The 18,767-nt window shown below is 39.7% G+C and overlaps 1 protein-coding gene across 1 annotated transcript in view; it reads right to left on the reverse strand.

Moving 5' to 3' along the window:
* Positions 1-8,282: 8,282 nt before the first annotated feature.
* Positions 8,283-18,767, reverse strand: part of LOC136865164 (UDP-glycosyltransferase UGT5) — a 41,004-nt gene continuing 30,519 nt past the window's right edge. Inside the window, exon 5 of the mRNA XM_067142390.2 lies at positions 8,283-9,370. Within this exon, the coding sequence (XP_066998491.2) occupies positions 9,064-9,370 (307 nt within the window). The 3' untranslated portion in view covers positions 8,283-9,063. The remainder of the gene's footprint in view (positions 9,371-18,767) is intronic.

An 18,767-nucleotide genomic window follows, 5' to 3' on the forward strand; every position in this document is an offset into this window, starting at 1 on the left:
GACAATTAAAAAGTAAGTGGAATATCACATTAAATCATGTTAATAACAAGTCAAGTTGTAACTTGAAAATTTCTCCTCTTTTATTGAATTGTCTGTTTCATGACTGGGGTTTAATGTCAGTATTTAAATGTTTTATTTTTTCAAATATCCACCCGTATTTGGTCTTCGGACAAGAGGAACGTTTCAGTGTCAACTGTTTCTAGGGCAGTGAATGCCTTGTTGAATGTAAATTAATCCTCCGTGGATATGTAAGGTAAATTCCTTTAAACCAATCAGTTGCAGAAACAAATCAACAGTAGGGAAAATTATTTCTAAAATATAGATATAATATTGTGATATAATAGCTATTATTAAAGCAACAAAATGTTAAATAAATTAGAGAATTGTTTTTTTTTTTTTTTTTTTTTTTGCTAGTTGCTTTACGTCGCACCAACACAGATAGGTCTTATGGCGACGATGGGACAGGGAAGGGCTAGGAGTGGGAAGGAAGCGGCCGTGGCCTTAATTAAGGTACAGCCCCAGCATTTGCCTGGTGTGAAAATGGGAAACCACGGAAAACCATTTTCAGGGCTGCCGACAGTGGGATTCGAACCTACTATCTCCCGAATACTGGATACTGGCCACACTTAAGCGACTGCAGCTATCGAGCTCGGTAGAGAATTGTTAGACTATGGGATAATCATATTAAAATGCATTTAATTGACAGATATTTAGTTTATGATTTGAAATATAAAGTATATTAGAGAGTTGTCATGTGACATTACGGGAGGCATCCCAATCTGAAGATAGAAAAATCTTGTGGGGTTAGGCTTGGCGAGATACCTTCTCTTTAGTATTTAACACACCTACACTTATATAGAATGTTTATACTGCTCATACGCCAAACACGTTTTCAGTCTTTGCTTAATTAGTGTACTTTACCCCGATACAACAAACTCACATGACAATAAAAACAATAGGCTACGTTATTCGTGGTCAAAACTGCTTTATTTCCACTCTAATGAGCAACACTTCGAGTATGTGAGCCATAGAATATTCTTAACCAAAAATATGTCTTTTTCCTCATTTTCACGAGACAACATGCCTGTCCTTTACATCGTGGCGTGTAACATATCACTTATCTCCTTGGTATCGTTGCAGTCCTCCTATCTGATCTGTTTACACAGCTATTTTATTTGATCACCAAACAAAATTGATTATTGTGTGCTGACCTACAGAAATATCCATATTACTATATAAAATAGGTAACGCTAAACAATAAGGCTTCTAAACGAACATTCGTGTGTTACGTAGCCCTACTGGTTGCCCATAACGGTGCATTGATCAGATAATGGTTGGTTTAAAATGTTAAATAAACCATTATTCCCTAATACTTCTGAGCTTAACCGACCACTTTTGTGCGAGCCTATAATTTATTCTCTGTGTCTTTGCATCTAGTGGGGTGATTTAAAGACCGCTTACTCCATAAGTCTGCCGGAAGGGCTGTGGTTTGCTTGGTTTCGGTTGCTAGCAATATTTCATTGCGTCGTAGCAGTTCCCATGAAGAATAAAATGTACAGCATATTGTGCTGGAAGGAGTCTGTAACTAAACTGTAAATATGTATCTAACTACTTAATTAATTAATCATTACTATCACTATAATATACAAAATATTCTGAACCTGCATTCAATCAAATCTATCAGTCACTACTGATGTGCATTTAGGGCAGTCGCCCAGGTGGTATATTCCCTATCTGTTGTTTCCCTAACCTTTCTTAAATGATTGCAAATAAAAAGGAAATTAATTGAAAATCTCCCTTGGTAAATTGTTCCAATCACTAACTACCCTTCGTATAAATGAATATTTTCCCTAATCTGTCCTCTTGAATTCCAACTTGATCTTCATATTGTGATCTTTCCTACTTTTAAAGACACCATTCGAACTTATTCGTCTACTAATATCATTCCACGCCATCTCTCCACTGACAGTTCGGATCATACCACTTAATAGAGCTGCTCGTCTCATTTCTCTCAAGTCTTCCCAGCCGAAATTTTCCAAAAATTTTGTAACGCTACTCCTTTGTTGGAAATCATCCTTAACACATCGAGCTTCTTTGCTTTAGATTTTTCCAGTTCTCGAATCAAGTAATCCTGGTGAGGGACCCATACACTGAAACCATACTCTAGTTGGGGTCTTACCAGAGACTTACATGCCCTCTCCTTTAAATACTTACTACAACCCCTAAATACCCTCATAACATTGTGCAGAGATCTGTACCCTTTATTTATAATCCCACTTATGTGATCACCCGAATGAAGAGCTCTCCTTTTATTAACACATAGGTACTTACAATGATCCCCAAAAAGAACTTTCAACCCATCAACGTAGTAATTAGAATTAAGAGGACTTTTCCTATTTGTGAAACTCACAACCTGACTGTTAATCCACTTTATCAACATGCTGTCCATCTCACAACATTATCGAGGTCATTTTGCAGTTGCTCACAATCTTGTAACTTATGTATTACTCTATACAGAATAACATCATCCGCAAAAAGCCATATCTCTGATTCCACTTCTTTACTCATATCATTTATAAATATAAGAGAACATAAACGTCCAATAATACTGCCTTGAGGAATTCCCCTCTTAATTATTACAGCTTCATCTACTCTAATTCTCTGAGAATTATTTTCTTGAAATATAGCCACCCATTCAGTCACTCTTTTGTCTAGTTCAGTTGCACTCATTTTTGCCAATAATCTCCCATGATCTACCCTATCAAATGCCTTTGATAGATCAATCGCGATGCAGTCCATTTGACCTCCCCGAACGGAAATATCTAGTATATTTTGCTGGTACCCTACAAGTTGAGCTTCAGTGGAATAACCTTTCCTAAACCCGAACTGTCTTCTATCACACCAGTTATTAATTTTGCAAACATATCTAATATATCAAAAATATGGTCCCTAGAAAGAAACCATAATTAAATTTCATCAATTGCAAATGTTAAAAACATTGCTACACAGCAATCCAACTGATGAGTCCACTGCTACACTGGACGTAACGCTGGTAATTTCACGATTATAAAGCCTAAATAGCTTAAATGTCTAATATAATCAGAAAGAATGCTTTCCCAAGGCTTACATTCAATGCATGTCAAACTGACTGGCCTGTAATTTTCAACTTTTATGTCCAATACCGTTTCCTTTTTACACAGGGGCTACTATAGCAACTCTCCATTCACTTGGTATAGCTCCTTCATGCAAACAATAATCAGTTAAGTACTTCAGATATGGTACAGTAATATGTCCCAACCAAGTATCTTTATTATATCCCCATAAATCTTATCAATTCCAGATGCATTTTTGGTTTACAACTTTTGTATCATATTGAAAATGTCATTGCTATCATAGGTAAATTTTAATACTTCTTTAGTATTAGTCACCTCCTCGATCTGGAAATTATCCTTGCAAACAACCAATACCGCTGACTGAGTACTTCTCGCATACACCCTCCCCTTGTTCATTAATGATTCCTGGAATGTCCTTCTTGGAATCCGTTTCTGCCTTGAACTACCTATACATACCCTTCCAATTTTCACTAAAATTTGTATTACTGCCAATCATGCTTGCCATCATGTTATCCTTAGCCGACTTCTTTTCTAGATTCAATTTTCTAGTAATTTCATTCAATTTCTCCTTACTTTCACAGCCATTTCTTTCTTTCCAACCCGCACCTCCTTCCCAGTCTCTTTACTTCTCTATTATAATAAAGTAGGTCTTTATTACCACCTTTAAAAGTAAAAACCTATTTTCACATTCCTCAAAAATTTCTTTAAACCCATCCCAGAGTATGTTTACATTTTATTTACCGTTTTTCACCTATCATAGTCACTTTTTAAAAACTCCCTCATGCCTGTCTTTCCAGCCATAGGGTACTGCCTAATAGTCCTACTTTAATACCTTCCTTTCTAACACATTTATTTTTAACTACGACAAAAACAGCATCGTGATCGCTAATACCATCTATTACTTCGGTTTCGGTATAGAACTCATCTGGTTTTACCAGCAGCACATCCAGAATATTCTTCCCTCTAGTTGGTGCATCACTTTCTGAATAAGCTGTCCTTGCCGTTTGTTGATTATGTTTCTTGTCGTTCGCATTACCTTCCCAATTGGTAAATTGAGATCACCCGCTACAATCACGTTCCTTTCCATATCGTTTCATACATAGCTGATTATCTTATCAAATAATTCCAAATCAGCGTCAGCGCTATCCTTTCCCGGTCTGTACACTCCAAAGACATCAAGTTGCCTGTTATCTCTAGAGATGAGCTTTATACCTAGAATTTCATGTTTGCCATCCTTAAGTTTTTCGTAGCTTGCAAATTCTTCTTTCACCAGAATGAATACTCCTCCTCCTACCATTCTTATACTATCTCTACGATACACACTCCAGTTCCGTGAGAAAATTTCTGCATCCATTATCTCATTTCTCAGCCATGACTCACTCCTATCCCAATATCTGGTAAGCATATATCTATTAAATTACTTAATTCTATTCCTTTCTTTACAATACTTCTACAGTTCAACACTAACTGTACCCTTATCACCGCTCCCTAGACCACCCCGTTTCCCTGAAAGTACCTCCATATAACTCTTCTAAACACACTTCTAAACAAAATATAGACCTTTATGCTACAAAGACGCGTGCAAGAGTCATCCTGTACTCGAAGAGGAAGTGCCTGAATAAATCGACGTATTTCCATGGTTATAATCTATATTAATTACACCATCACACAATTACACTTCTACTTTGTTTACACACCGTGGCCATTTCTCTACTGTTTCTAACGCTAGGACAGCTTGTTCATCCAGTGAATGCTAGTAGGCGAAATATTTGTATCTTGAAGAACAGGCAAAAATTCCTCATCATCTTAAAATGGGAGGTGGTGAAAGCTTTGAGGGACCTAATAATGCGTTACGAAGTCGTGGTGTTTGCTATCTTGTACAGGGCGGAAGTGCTAAAATTGTCACCCCATTGAATAATTGAAAATGATCCTCCTATCCCCAGCACAATCCTTCTACAAAGAACTAACGCACACTAGAATACTTCTGTTATATGTAGAAAGTCAAGACGTAACTCAGAATGCTGATAGTTAATTGCAACACGCTTTGAAAATTTAATTCTTGCATTCATAATCTAAGATATAAATAATTAGCTGACCCGGGCACATTTTCATGTGAAATTATTGTATGCCATGGGTTAGCTATAAATAAATTGATTATTATTATTATTATTATTATTATTATTATTATGACAAACCCTACTGTTAATACAACGAGAGTCTTGGACTGTTGAATATTAGAGATCTCATAGAGAGAAAAGTGTACAGATAATGCAGGTGAAAATTAAGGACTATCCACATATCATCAAAGAACTTAAAAATCACAGTGAATTAGAGTTGTACAAAGAACATACACAATATGCAAGGAAGGATTCATTCACACCTGAAAATAAGCAATATTCCAGTTTCATGAAAACAAGGAATACAATTTTCACCCACTTTTTCGAGTGTTTAATTTACTACAAAGAGGAAAACGTCAGAAAAATAATTACGAAATGTAAATATGTGTCCGCATCCCAGGGTGGTACAGTTATTTTCAGGTACACTTCCAATGGCGGTGAGTTGCATGTACAGTACATGTTTAAGCACATACCAGCCCTCCTGCAATCTTAAATTTCTGGCAGTACTGGGAATCGAATCCCGGACTCCAAGGACGACAGCTAATAGTACTAACCGTTACATTACAGAGGTGGATAGGAAAAAAACAATTATTATATATTAAAGGAATTATTTATGCATTCTTGCTCTTACATTAAAATAATGACTCGAACCTCATTTAATGTGGTCAGTTAATGTGCGATTAGTGGTACCCGTGTGCTACATCTCAATGATTAAGAAGAAGGAACCTCAACGATAAATGCGTATTACCAATTGAATGGACATAGCGAACTCGATAGCTGCAGTCGCTTAAGTGCGGCCAGTATCTAATAATCGGGAGATAGTGGGTTCGAACCCCGTTGTCGGCAGCCCTGAAGATGGTTTTCCGTTGTTTCCCATTTTCACACCAAGCAAATGCTGGGGCTGTTCCTTGATTAAGGCCACGGCCGCTTCCTTCCCATTCCTAGGTCTTTCCTGCCCTATCGCCGCCATAAGACATATCCGTGTCGGTGCGACGTAAAGCAAATAGCAGTAGCATCATCATCATCAACAATAGAATGGACAGTGTTAACAATAATATTCATAAACAGGTGAACTCTAATATTATACTACTACTACAGTTTTCGGAGACACAGGGTGTCGGAATCTTGTCCCACGAATTATTTTACGTGCCACTAGAACTACCAACATTCAGCTGACTTATTTGTACCACATGAATTATTTTACGTGCCACTAGAACTACCAAAATTAAGCTGACTTATTTGAGCACTTTCAAATACCACCGGACTGAGCCAGGATCGAACCTGCTTATTTCAACTCAGAAGGCCAGCGCTCTTGCGCCTGAGTTACCAACTCCGTCCGGCAACAGGTAAACTAAAACCATTGTGCTTTTTTCAAATTAAAAGACTAAGATACATTCAGGGAGATATGTGCATACATTATTTCTTTCGTATAGATTTATTTAACATTTGTAATACTTTAAGTGTCAATACAAGTGTTCTGTTCCTGGTCACATTTATCTTATACCTTTGGAAAGTAATTTTCCCACTGGATGAAGGAAATGCTATCGGTCGCGTACTTACGTTGTTTTACTTCTGAGCTCCAATTTCGAAGCCCGTAGCTCGGACTCGACTCTTGGGAACTTCCCATACTTTTTAGGGATCTCGGCGCTATTAGGTTCTCCAAGTTTTATGTTCACGGGAGCTTGGAAGTGCCTCGTTAATTCATGACTATTTTACATTTTACCTAGCGTTACAGATCACTACCAATTACTTCCTGTTAGTTCGAGAGATTGCCTCCTCAATATATACAAAACTTCCCTGAACTTTTTTTCAGCATTTGAAACTAAATGTTAAGCAAGACTTTCAGGAAGTCCGGTCCAGCGGTGTAGGGGGCAACGCATCCGCCTGTCACCCGGCCGGGTCATGGGTTTTTAATTGTAATGATTAATATTCCTGACCTGGGCACTGGGTGTTTGTGACGTCCTTAATCTTCCTTTCCCCACACACAACATTCCACACTATCGCCATTCCAATTACATGAAGGTTCATACAATATGGTGCCAGTAGGAGCAAAAGATCCACATGGGTCGGCGCCCCGAACAAATATCATTTTAATAACAAACAAAAAAAGAACTTTCAGGAAACTCCAAAGCCCACGAAATGCATAGGCCATTTCTTCGGCAAAAAGTTTCCGAAGGAACCAAAACCCAAACTCCACAGCACTTGACGCCCTTGAAAGGGCTTTGGCCTGCCCAGCGACCGCCGCTCAGCCCGAAGGCTTGCAGATTACGAGGGGCCGTGTGGTCAGCACGACGCATCCTCTCGGCCGTTATTCTGGGCTTTCAAGACTGGGGCCGCCATCTCACCGTCAGATAGCTCCTCAATTCTAATCACGCAGGCTGAGTGGACCTCGAACCAGCCCTCAGGTCGAGAGAAAAATCCCTGACCTGGCCGGGAATCGAACCCGGGGCCTCCGGGCGAGAGGCAGGCAAGCTACCCCTACACCATGGAACCGGCAAATTGTTTCCCACTGTGCGGAAAATAGATTATGCTTCCGGACTCATGCCATTTTGATTCTGAGACCCAATTTCCAACCCCGCCAGCTCGGAAATTTCGAAGAATTTAAGGAATATTCTATTATTTCAGCGATCTTAAGAGTATGAAGTTTTCTGGTGCCAAGTTTTATGTTCTTTGGGTGCCTAAATGTACGTCATATGCGTGACTATTTTGACTTTTGTACCTACCTTTATAGAGAGCCACATTTCTACACTTAGCATAAATGTTGTCTAAAATTGCCAGCCCCACGGTATAGTGGCAGCGTGTCTTGCCTTTATTTCCGGTTACCAGACGTTCACTCAACCTCATGAGAACAACTGAGGATATGTTGATACGACAAGCAGCGGACTAGTTCACGAAAACAAAGTAATACGGCTGAGAATGTCGTCACACTGTAGGCCATCTGGCTGGGCAGCAGTCGTCGTGGTAGGCCAAATCTAATAGGCTGCTGCCTTACAGGGGTGTCTGTAATAATTAGGAAACATGTATTGTAATTATAATAAATAACTGGTAAAAATCCAGAGGTGAACATAATACTTAATGAGAAGAAAGCTGTACATGAGATGGTCACTGCCACCACCCTAACTAAATATTGAACATCAAAAATTCCAGGTCCTTCGTCTATTGGTCTAACGACACTTTTCAAGAAGTTTTTCAAGGAATTAAGCGATTATATAACCATGGAAAGCTTGAAGAACTTGTTTCTCTTTTTCCCAATTGTTTTGTCCAACAAGTACTGAGAAACAGGACAGACACTTTCTGGTTGAGCAACAGCAGCAATTTAATAAACATTGAATAAGAACGTTACGTAACAAGTAAGTAAATTCATAATATCTCGCTCTGATACACTGTCATGAACCCAGATTGAGACGAGGAGTCCAAAGCTTTTAGGTTCAAACCCAGCCCACGCTAACATCCGGAAGGTATTTAGAGTGTTGTATTTGTTCCAATTATTTTCCAATGAATAAATGAAAAGATGATTTCATGATACGTCAAACCACTCCCAGTCTCAGTCCCAGTTACCATTAAACACTTCCGTATACCGTGCATCATACTTCCAAAGATATACAGATATTGCATGTTTCTGATGGCCACAATGTCTCTAGCCACGGAAACTAAGCAATAGTAAGCATGCTGTAGTTAGTCTTGAAACACTGTTACCAATGCGTTTTCACAGACAATAATGCTTTACCGTGAAGTTTTCCTATCTTTATTGTCACGGGAATTGCTGCATATAGCTTCATTCTTGATCTATATGTGTTCAAGAGTTCGAGTCCACAACTTCTAAGGCTCCGTATTTACTTCTTTTTTAGTTTAGTGGTTTTGTTCTTATGTTCCTTCTCTTTACTTTTCCTGCCCATAACTGCCATGAATTTCCGGAAGACGAACCACAGGATCACTAAGAGGACGAGTGGAACTAGAAGTAAAAAGGCGATGACGTCGAGAAGCAAGTACTGGTAAAGAGGCAGGTCAACTGCAGCTGATCGGAGATGGGGTGCTCCACGATGTCTGATGACGTATTCAGTCCAGAAGACGGCGGTGTCAAGGGCTGACTGAGGCCGATCGTGGAACAGCTGAGATAGCCGCCTCGCGTTTTCCCGATAACTGGAAAAGAACAAAACATTTGATATCCATTAGTACAGAGCATATGAATGGTAAAAATAAGATGCAGTAGAACCTCTTGGTTGAGGAAGCTGAAATGGACTTGTGAATCAGTCAATTAGAAAAAGACACGTGCCTAGCAAATAGCTCAAAAAAGCTAGTAAAATAAATGGCGAATGCGTGAATTTTTGAATGTTGCAATTCGTCGCTCGTCGCTCTAGAACTCAAATGAAGAAGTGAAGGGAATTAAGTTTTGTTAAAAGTGTTTGCTCCAGTATTGTACGTTTTTGCTTAGCGGCGGGAAAGCATGGTGGCAAAGTCACTGTCTTCTCACAAACATGATCGTGGTCGAATTTCAGCCAGTCAATGTGAAACTTCTGGAATGACGCCTCCGAGGCTAGATTTCTACGAAAAACTTGATATGCTGTCCTATTATCATGATTTATATATAATTTTAACGTGAGCAGTTTTATTTTGGAACTGAATCTTATTTTTCTGGGGGTTCGTTGTTTAGACAGCATCTCTGTCAATAAAATTAAGCTTAGAGAGGGTTGCAAGCCCTAAATGACATCATTAACACAGTATTTTCACATTATTTACCTACTTTTACAAGTAGGATAGATTAATCTTATGTTACTGCCCTGTCAGAGTTGAATTAATAAATATACCAGTTGATAGAAATCAGCCGATCAAAACTGAACTGGTGACTGTATAGCTCGATGAAAATTATTTTTATCCTTCCTTCAACCCAGAGGATCGCGATCTTTGAGGATATTCCTTTGTATCCGTCCATCCTTCGCGGTCGTCTCCCAAACGATTGCTTGTATGAGGGATGTGTTGTTTATATTATTTATACGGTCTGTCTAGCGTGTAGGGCTCGTCCATGTTTCCTATTCCCAGACACATTACCTAATATTTATGGGCTTTCCAAGGATTCCTTCTCTGCGTCGCATGATGTGACTAGAAAATTTGAGAACCTGGTATTGAAAATCAACTCCTTCAGGATGGATTCGTTGGTCCAAGAATGTTGTTCAAGAAATGTGAAGCATTTTTTCTCCAGCACCACATCTCAAACGAGTTGGTCAAAAATGAGAGTTAGGATTCTATTAATAAAGATATCAACCAACAATTTTCATTTATCTGTCAGCTTTTACAAACTAACATAGTCTGATCTTACGCTTATGGCCCGGAATTACATTGTACTTGTATGCCAAATTCTTAGGTAGCAATGTGAATTCTAAAATCGACCCAGCAAATTTTGTGATCACAATCAAGGGACCCCTGGTACTACGTGCAATCCCCATCACAGGCACGTAACTTTTTATTTCGTAACAAAAGTCTGACAGTGACTTACATTTTGCGGACACTTGGGATATCATATTATTTAACAAATATATCATAAATCCGGCATTACTGGTTTAAAAAGTCAACACATCATCGAAACTGCCAAGCTGGGTTCAGAAGGCCAGCGCCTTTACCATCTGAGCCACTCAGCCCGGCTGTTTTAATACACACCTCCACATCCCCACATCACATTACATTAGCAAACCACACGTCAAGTTGACGGGTTCAATCGTAGTTCAGTCCGGTAACATCTGAAGGTTCGCAATATGTTAGTCAGCAGATTAAAGTAAAACAGCTGCCGTGGGACAAAATTCCGCCACCTCGGCGTCTCCGTAAACCGTAGAAGTAGTTAGTGGGGTACAAAACCAAGTATATTATTGTCATTTACTACCTATCACTACAGAAGCATACACCAGTGAATACATTCTTCCATATAGAGTGTCATCAGGAAGGGCATCCGGCCATGAAACAATGCGAAGTAGTCATGTGTGACCACCACAAGGATGTGCGAAAAGCAGCTAAATAAGAAGAGAGATAACAATGCAATTAATTACATTTCGTGTTTTTAAAAAGCGAAATACCATACATATATATTTGGGATGAAGAGAATTGTACTGAATAAGTCTAAATCACATTCAGTGGATATTGTTATCACAATTAAATATGAGTCCAAGTAAAACTAATTTGTAACTGTGAACCTGCTTTAATAGCATGCGTTCAACAGCACTGTTCCTGACTAAATTATTTGTAAAATGATATGAGCGAAATTATTTGTTTGTATAGTCCTAGTCCTCGTCTCATTATCCAGATATAAATGGATGTAGAGCATTAAAAGCAAGCATTTTTCGGTTACTTGACATTTGAGCAAAGAAATGTTACATTTCACCTGGTAAATGAACCGTGAAGAATCCGGGAATCATTGGAATAAGCAGCGTAGTACGTTTACAAACACTGAGGAACAATCCATTAAGACAGACTGCGCTGCGTGCTTTAAACACTTAATTTCTAGAACAGCAGTAATAAATCATAACGTAACAATGATGACGTTAATTGAAGCAGCCTAATTCAAGATCTCATGTATTTCAAACACAGGAATCAGGACCTATTAGAATAATTTGTCAAATGAAATGGGGACTAGTTTTCGACATTTGTGTTATTATGTATTACAATACCTAAACTACTTATTATGCAATATTAACCAAGGGCAATTTATAAATACAGTACGTACAAAAGTAAATAATGAATTATAGACCTAACTATTAATAAGAAATAATTTCATCTCGTTATGAAAGAGTGTAAATACATATATATGTATTATTCATATTCATGATTTTCATTCAGCGACACTGATAAACCAATAGATTTTTGCAGAGCAATCTTGGATGGAGTTTCTCTTGAGAATTTTCCCTTCTTTTTCGCGTTAAACCCTTTCAAGTTCTTGAAAACATTTCTCCATCACATTTTGTACTTTTGACCGTTACACTCTTCAAAGCGGACATCAAGTTATTACGCATATCAAAGGGCCTGTCTATCCTAGGCGGAAAGTTGTGTTTGATTCACCCAGAAGAATATGGGTTAAATTCTCCGTCAGGAAGTCGAACATTTAAAAAAGAGATTTCTACTTCTGGAATGGCACATGTTGTCGAGAAAACTTAGCCTTCACCAAAATAGATTACGAGGTTAATTCCCGAGGAAAAGGCGGCTGGGCAAGAGCTAACCATCTGTCTAACAGTACAGTAGGTTGAAAGGCTATACCTTTGCCTTCTCCAAGGGATTGCATGTACAGAGATGGCTTTGCTTTGCTATTACACATATCACGTCGAAGTATTTATAGAGCTCATGAACACCATATTCTTACATGTTAAATTGTTAAACTCTAAAAACTTCGGTAAGTGGTTATTGTAATATTGAAATAAATAGTAATTTTGTCCAATATTAATATGATGTGCGATAGGCAAATGAGTTTATTTTCTAATTGTCTTTGACTTAATCCGGAGCACCACACACAAAACATGTCCACATCATAGTGTACTTTTCCTTCCTGATGTCCGGCTCCATGGCTAAGTGGTTAGCATGCTGGCCTTTGGTCACAGGGGTCCCGGGTTTGATTCCCGGCTGGGTCGGGAATTTTAACCATAATTGGTTAATTTCGCTGGCACGGGGGCTGGGTGTATGCGTCGTCTTCATCATCATTTCATCCTCATCATGACGCGCAGGTCACCTACGGGAGTCAAATCAAAAGACCTGCACCTGGCGAGCCGAACATGTCCTCGGACACTCCCGGCACTAAAAGCCATACGCCATTTCATTTTTCCTTCCTGATGACTACGCAGTTTTATTAAAGGAGGCCCCGGAGCAGCATTATGCAGTCGTCAAGTCAATACCAATTACATCATCAAAATGTGCCAACTGTTTTACCTCACTTACGGGATACACTTATAAGTTTAAACAAGTTTCAGCATGACTGGTAGAAAAATACCGGCATCATTTGTGTAGGAGTAGAAGTGGATGTCATGCAATGTGTCAGATCTCCTCAGCTCCTTTACCTTTATTTCTTGATTGAAAATAAGATGAAACTACGCTCTTAATTCTGACTGAAAGCCTTTATGTACGAGAAGAGGCTCTTTGCAGAAATTGTGCGACATGACTAAAAGGATGTCATTCTAACAGTGCTGTACGGTGTGCATTCTGGTATGGGGTACAGCAAGTGTGATAATGTCATCGATATCTCATTGTTTGATTTAGACAGTTCGAAATTGACTTAAGATATGAACGACTGTAGACTTACTAATATTTTGTTCTTCCAGTCCGTGTAGCGCAGGGTGTGAAAATCTCGCTTGTGAGGTCGATTTTTAATGTAGGGCAGGGCCTCTCAAACGCCCAAAATCTCACGAGTGCAAACTGCGGCGCAGAGTTCCTGTGCACAGTGCATCGGTCCTACTTGGCTCGGCTCGGACCAACGCTTCGTCTCTGGGCTACTCGGCTAAGCTCGGCTCCACTCGGCTCGGATTTGGAGCGCTTCGGAGCAAGTGAGGAAGAGGGGGACAGGGGGAGAAAGCGAGACAGGCGTGGGTAAAGAGAAAGGCAGCGCTATTGCTCCAAATCGAGGAGCGGGGGTCTGCACTCTGGTCAATCAAGCGAAGTCGTCTTTTGCACCATGCACCCTGAGAGGCCCTGATGTAGGATTCCCATCCAGTGTGTTGTGCAGCTCCATTTGGTGTATTGTGAAATGTTAGAAAATATAATTAATTTAACTGTTGTACCCACCATTAATGGGACAATCACTTAAGCATGTACATGATTACATAGTTTTTGATACCTCAATTTCAGTAGACTCATTTGTTCAGTAAAGTTGAGCGTCTTTTTCGAGTTTGTACTTTCACACCGTTAACCAGAGTACTGTACGGCTCCATGGCTAAATGGTTAGCGTGCTGGCCTTTGATCACAGGGGTCCCGGGTTCTATTCCCGGCAGGGTGGGGAAATTCAACCTTAATTGGTTAATTTCGCTGGCACGGGACCTGGGTGTGTGTCGTCTTCATCATCATTTTATCCTCATCACGACGCACAGGTCGCCTACGGGAGTCAAATCAAAAGACCTGCACCCAGCGAGCCGAAATCCTCGGACACCTCCCGGCACTAAAGGCCATACACCATTTCATTACCAGAGTACTCGAACAGGAAATTTTCAACGAGTCTAGACTTAGAATTATAAAACGAGACCAGTGAGTCTCAACGAGTCTACATGTCCTTTTGCACAGCTCTAGTACCTACTGTACGGGTTATATGCACCACAGCCTTTGTTTGAATTAAACTAATGTTACTAAAACGTTGTGTCTAAATGATAAGAACTTCTTACTTGACTTTTTTTCTGTATAACAGAAAAGATAGATTTTCTGACTTTTGCAGGGTTCTCACTAAAGAAACATTATATATGAAACTCTTTCATAATCCTTGAACTAATTGCTTACCAGTATAAACTGTTACAATTGCTTTAAGAAATAATGTTAATATGTTTGTAGAAATATTACAGATCACATTTGAGAGCAACATTGGTGGACTGAAACAGTTTGGGAATGTTATTTTTAATCCAAAATATGAGCCTAGAAAATTTCTAATAACTGCGTTAGAAATTAATCTACTGAGCGAGTGGCTGCGTGGGGGTTTCCGTTACACAACTGTCAACTTGCATTCGGGAGATAGTGGGTTCGATCTTGGTTCAGTCCGGTGGTATTTGAAGGTGCTAAAATACGTCCGCCTTGTGTTGGTAGATTTACTGGCACGTGAAAGAATTCCTGCGGGACAAAATTCCGGCACCTTGGCGTCTCCGAAAACCGTTAAATTAGTTAGTGGTACGTAAAAAACAATAACATTATAGAGATAATGGGTTCGAACCCTACTGTCGACGGCACGGAAGATGGTTTTCTGTGGTTTCCCATTTTCACACCAGGCAAATGCTGTGGCGGTACCTTAATTAATGCCATCACCACTTCCTTCCCACTCCTAGCACTTTCCCATACCTTCGTCGCCATAAGACCTATCTGAGTTGGTGCGGCGTAAAGCAATATATTTGTAAGAAAATAATGTAAACCAGAATCGACATTGCAAGAAGTGGTTCCTGAAAATGAAACACCTTGTCTGAAACAGTGACCTCCTATTCGAAATTCGCTAGCCTGACGTGAACTTGTACATGTTACTGGTGTTGTTTTTACAGTGTCGAAGGATGGGCAATAAAGTCAATTAACCGCCTGCACGCCTTTGAAATGTGGCTGTGTAGTAGAATGTTGAAGACCACGTAGGTAGACCACGTCATCAACGAAGAGGTACTCTCTGCTGTCATGAAGTCATGTAATGTATTAGCCCTCGCTAAACGCAGGAAAGCAGCTTATCTCGGTCACATATTCATAAATTACAAACACAGCCTGATACAACTAATCATAGAAAGCAAGTTAGAAACGTGGACGTGGGCGGAGAAAATTATCCTGGACGCGGAACCTCCGACGGTGGTTGGACATCCACGATACGCCGAAATTGATATGGAAAATAGCAAAACCTACTCCTTAATGGTCACCAACCCTCCGTGAGGAGAAACAACAACAACAACAACAACAACAACAACAACAACATTAATAATAATATTAATAATAATATTAATAATAATATTAATAATAATAATATTAATAATAATTTTATTAATAATAATAATATTAATAATAATAATATTTATTATAATAATATTAATAATAATAATATTAATAATAATATTAATAATAATAATTATTATAATAATAATTATTATAATAATATTAATAATAATAATTATTATTATTATTGGCTGTTGAGTTAATTTACTCCATAAAAAAGCCGTTATATGTTATTTTGCGTCAGTATGGTACTTAGCGGAATTTAGCGGATTTTCAACAAAAATGTAGCGGAAAAAATATTTTTGCGTTGGCATAACTGCTAGGCCCGATTAACAGTCCAACAAGTTTGACGCTAGAAATTCTGTAGGAGTGTTTCAAATATTCTATTGTAGGCTCATATACGGCTCTTTTTCCCTGGTCTACCTCTTCACTATGGCTAGAGCTCACTTCAAATCTGATAGTTGGATCAACGATCACAGCGCTTTACTTACTTCCATTGATGGTGATTATGTCGATCCGTCTGCTGCTCCCTCCAGCGGCAATACAAGGAAATTCTCATACATACACTTCCATAACTTGCTGAGAAAGGGCAGTTGCAATCTTTGTCCGGGTCTCGTGATGTCTGGTGTTTCTAAGAAACTCCCCTCTTGGACAAGACCGAGAACGTGTGAAAGGGTTTAGGTCTAGCTGCACTGTCTGCAGCGGGTTCCGTCTCGCCATCGTCCTGGGAGAGCAGGCACTGGAACGACATTATAACTGTAGCTTGAAGGGTTCCGTCAACTCAGATCTCGACAAACCGTTCGGATTCTAAAGTCATTCCACGCCATTTCTCCAGTGACAGCTCGAAACATACCACTTAGTCGAGGAGATCGTCTTCTTTCTCCCTTCCCAGCCCAAACATTGCAACATTTTTGTAACGATACTCTTTTGTCGGAAATCACCCAGAACAAATCGAGCTGCTTTTCTTTGTATTTTTTTCAGTTCTTGAATCAAGTAATCCTGATGAGTGTCCCATACACTGGAACCATACTCTAGTTGGGGTCTTACCAGACTTTTATGCCCTTTGCTTTACATCCTTACTAGAACCACTAAACAACTTTGTAACCATGTGCATAGATCTGTACACTTTATTTAGAATCCCATTTATGTGATTACCCCAATGTTTACTAGATTCTCCATGGTTAACAATGATATACCGTTTCGCATTTATAATGCAGTGACAATATCTGCATCGTCCCTGCTGGGGATCACTGGGAAGCTTAACAGCCAGTCTCTTATGAGACTAAGAGACTGGCTGTTAAGATTCCACTCTCTTTGACATAGTGATAGCTGCTTCTGTGGATCAGTGGTAGAGTGTCGGCCTCCGGATCCCAGGACAGCGGGTTCAAACCCGACAGAGGAGGTCGGATTTTTGAAAGCCAGAAAAAAGTCCATTCAACACTCCATGTCGTTTGATCTCTGGTAACACATTTGGTGTTTACCCGACAAAATTCATCAAATCTCAGCCATAGACGCCCAGGTAAGTAGACCGAATCCTCAGCCTCAGCTTGTCTGCATTTGTTTGGTGTTGCAATCGTTACTGTAATCCTGCTGAGCTTCGTAGCGACCACGAGAGTTTCGGTTTACACGGTCTGCCATCTAGTAGGCGTAGAGTAAATCAGAACGTCGAAATTGACGATCAGGCAGCCAGATGGCGTGAAGTTGAAATGTCTGCACACGGTACCTGAGGCCGTACGATTATTATTATTAGCATAGTGATGTGCCAGAAAGAACCTAATTTCCACATAAACACACCAAGCTCATCAAGATTATAGTAACGATTGTAACACCTAAGGCTAGTTACTTTACGTCGCACCGACACAGATAGGTCTTATGGCGACGATGGGACAGGGAAGGGCTAGGAGTGGGAAGGAAGCAGCCGTGGCCTTAATTAAGGTACAGCCCCAGCATTTGCCTGGTGTGAAAATGGGAAACCACGGAAAACCATTTTCAGGGCTGCCGACAGTGGGGTTCGAACCTACTATCTCCCGAATACTGGATACTGGCCGCACTTAAGCGACTGCAGCTATCGAGCTCGGTGATTCTAACACCAAACAAATGCAGACAAGCTGAGGCTGCGGATGCGGTCTGCTTGTCCTGTAGGCCAGAGCTGGTGTAGAAAATGAGTGAAATCGCTTAGGGAACCAATCCGCTGAAATCCGTTAACAGGAGTTTGAAAATCCGTGAAAAGAACCGCTATCCGCTAAATGAAACAATATCCGCTATTGCATTAAGAATCCGTCAAATTTAGCGGAAATACCGCTGATTTGGCAACACTGGGGCCTAGGGGAACAATGCTTATTTTGTGTGAAACTTGTGCAAAATCTGGGGGTTCCTAATAGCATCCACTTAGATGTATCCATATTAGTGATCAATGGGTTACTTCAAATTATTCGCAATCACTTTTACAACTATGGACTACGCGTAAGTGAGGGTAGCATCCTGCTTCACAGAATTTCCACCGAGCATGCTCAGAACGTTTTAAGTAAGCCTCGGACGTATGGGAGTTCCACTCCCATTTGACAGGCGAACGATTCTTTGCTTCTTGGCGAACTAAATGGAATTCGAAGGGGATCTATCAGTATTAATGGGGTTTATGGAATAAATAACGTAGAACTGACTGAGATGTGTTAAGAGAATGATATTCCGGTAAGGGGAGATAACGATGAAGAGATAGGAGATTGTAAAGTGTATTTGACGGGTGTTGAAAAAGGAATGGCAGGGTGTGGGGTAGGATTGTTCATCAAGAATACTATTGCACACAAAAAAGTTTCTGTTAGGCACGTAAATGATTGAATGATGTGGGTAGATTTGGCATTTGGAGGAATTAGGACGATAACTGTCTCAATGTATTCAGCATTGGAAGGTGCAGATG

This window comes from Anabrus simplex, chromosome 1 (genome assembly GCF_040414725.1).
Source record: "Anabrus simplex isolate iqAnaSimp1 chromosome 1, ASM4041472v1, whole genome shotgun sequence".
Taxonomy (NCBI): Eukaryota; Metazoa; Arthropoda; class Insecta; order Orthoptera; family Tettigoniidae; genus Anabrus; species Anabrus simplex.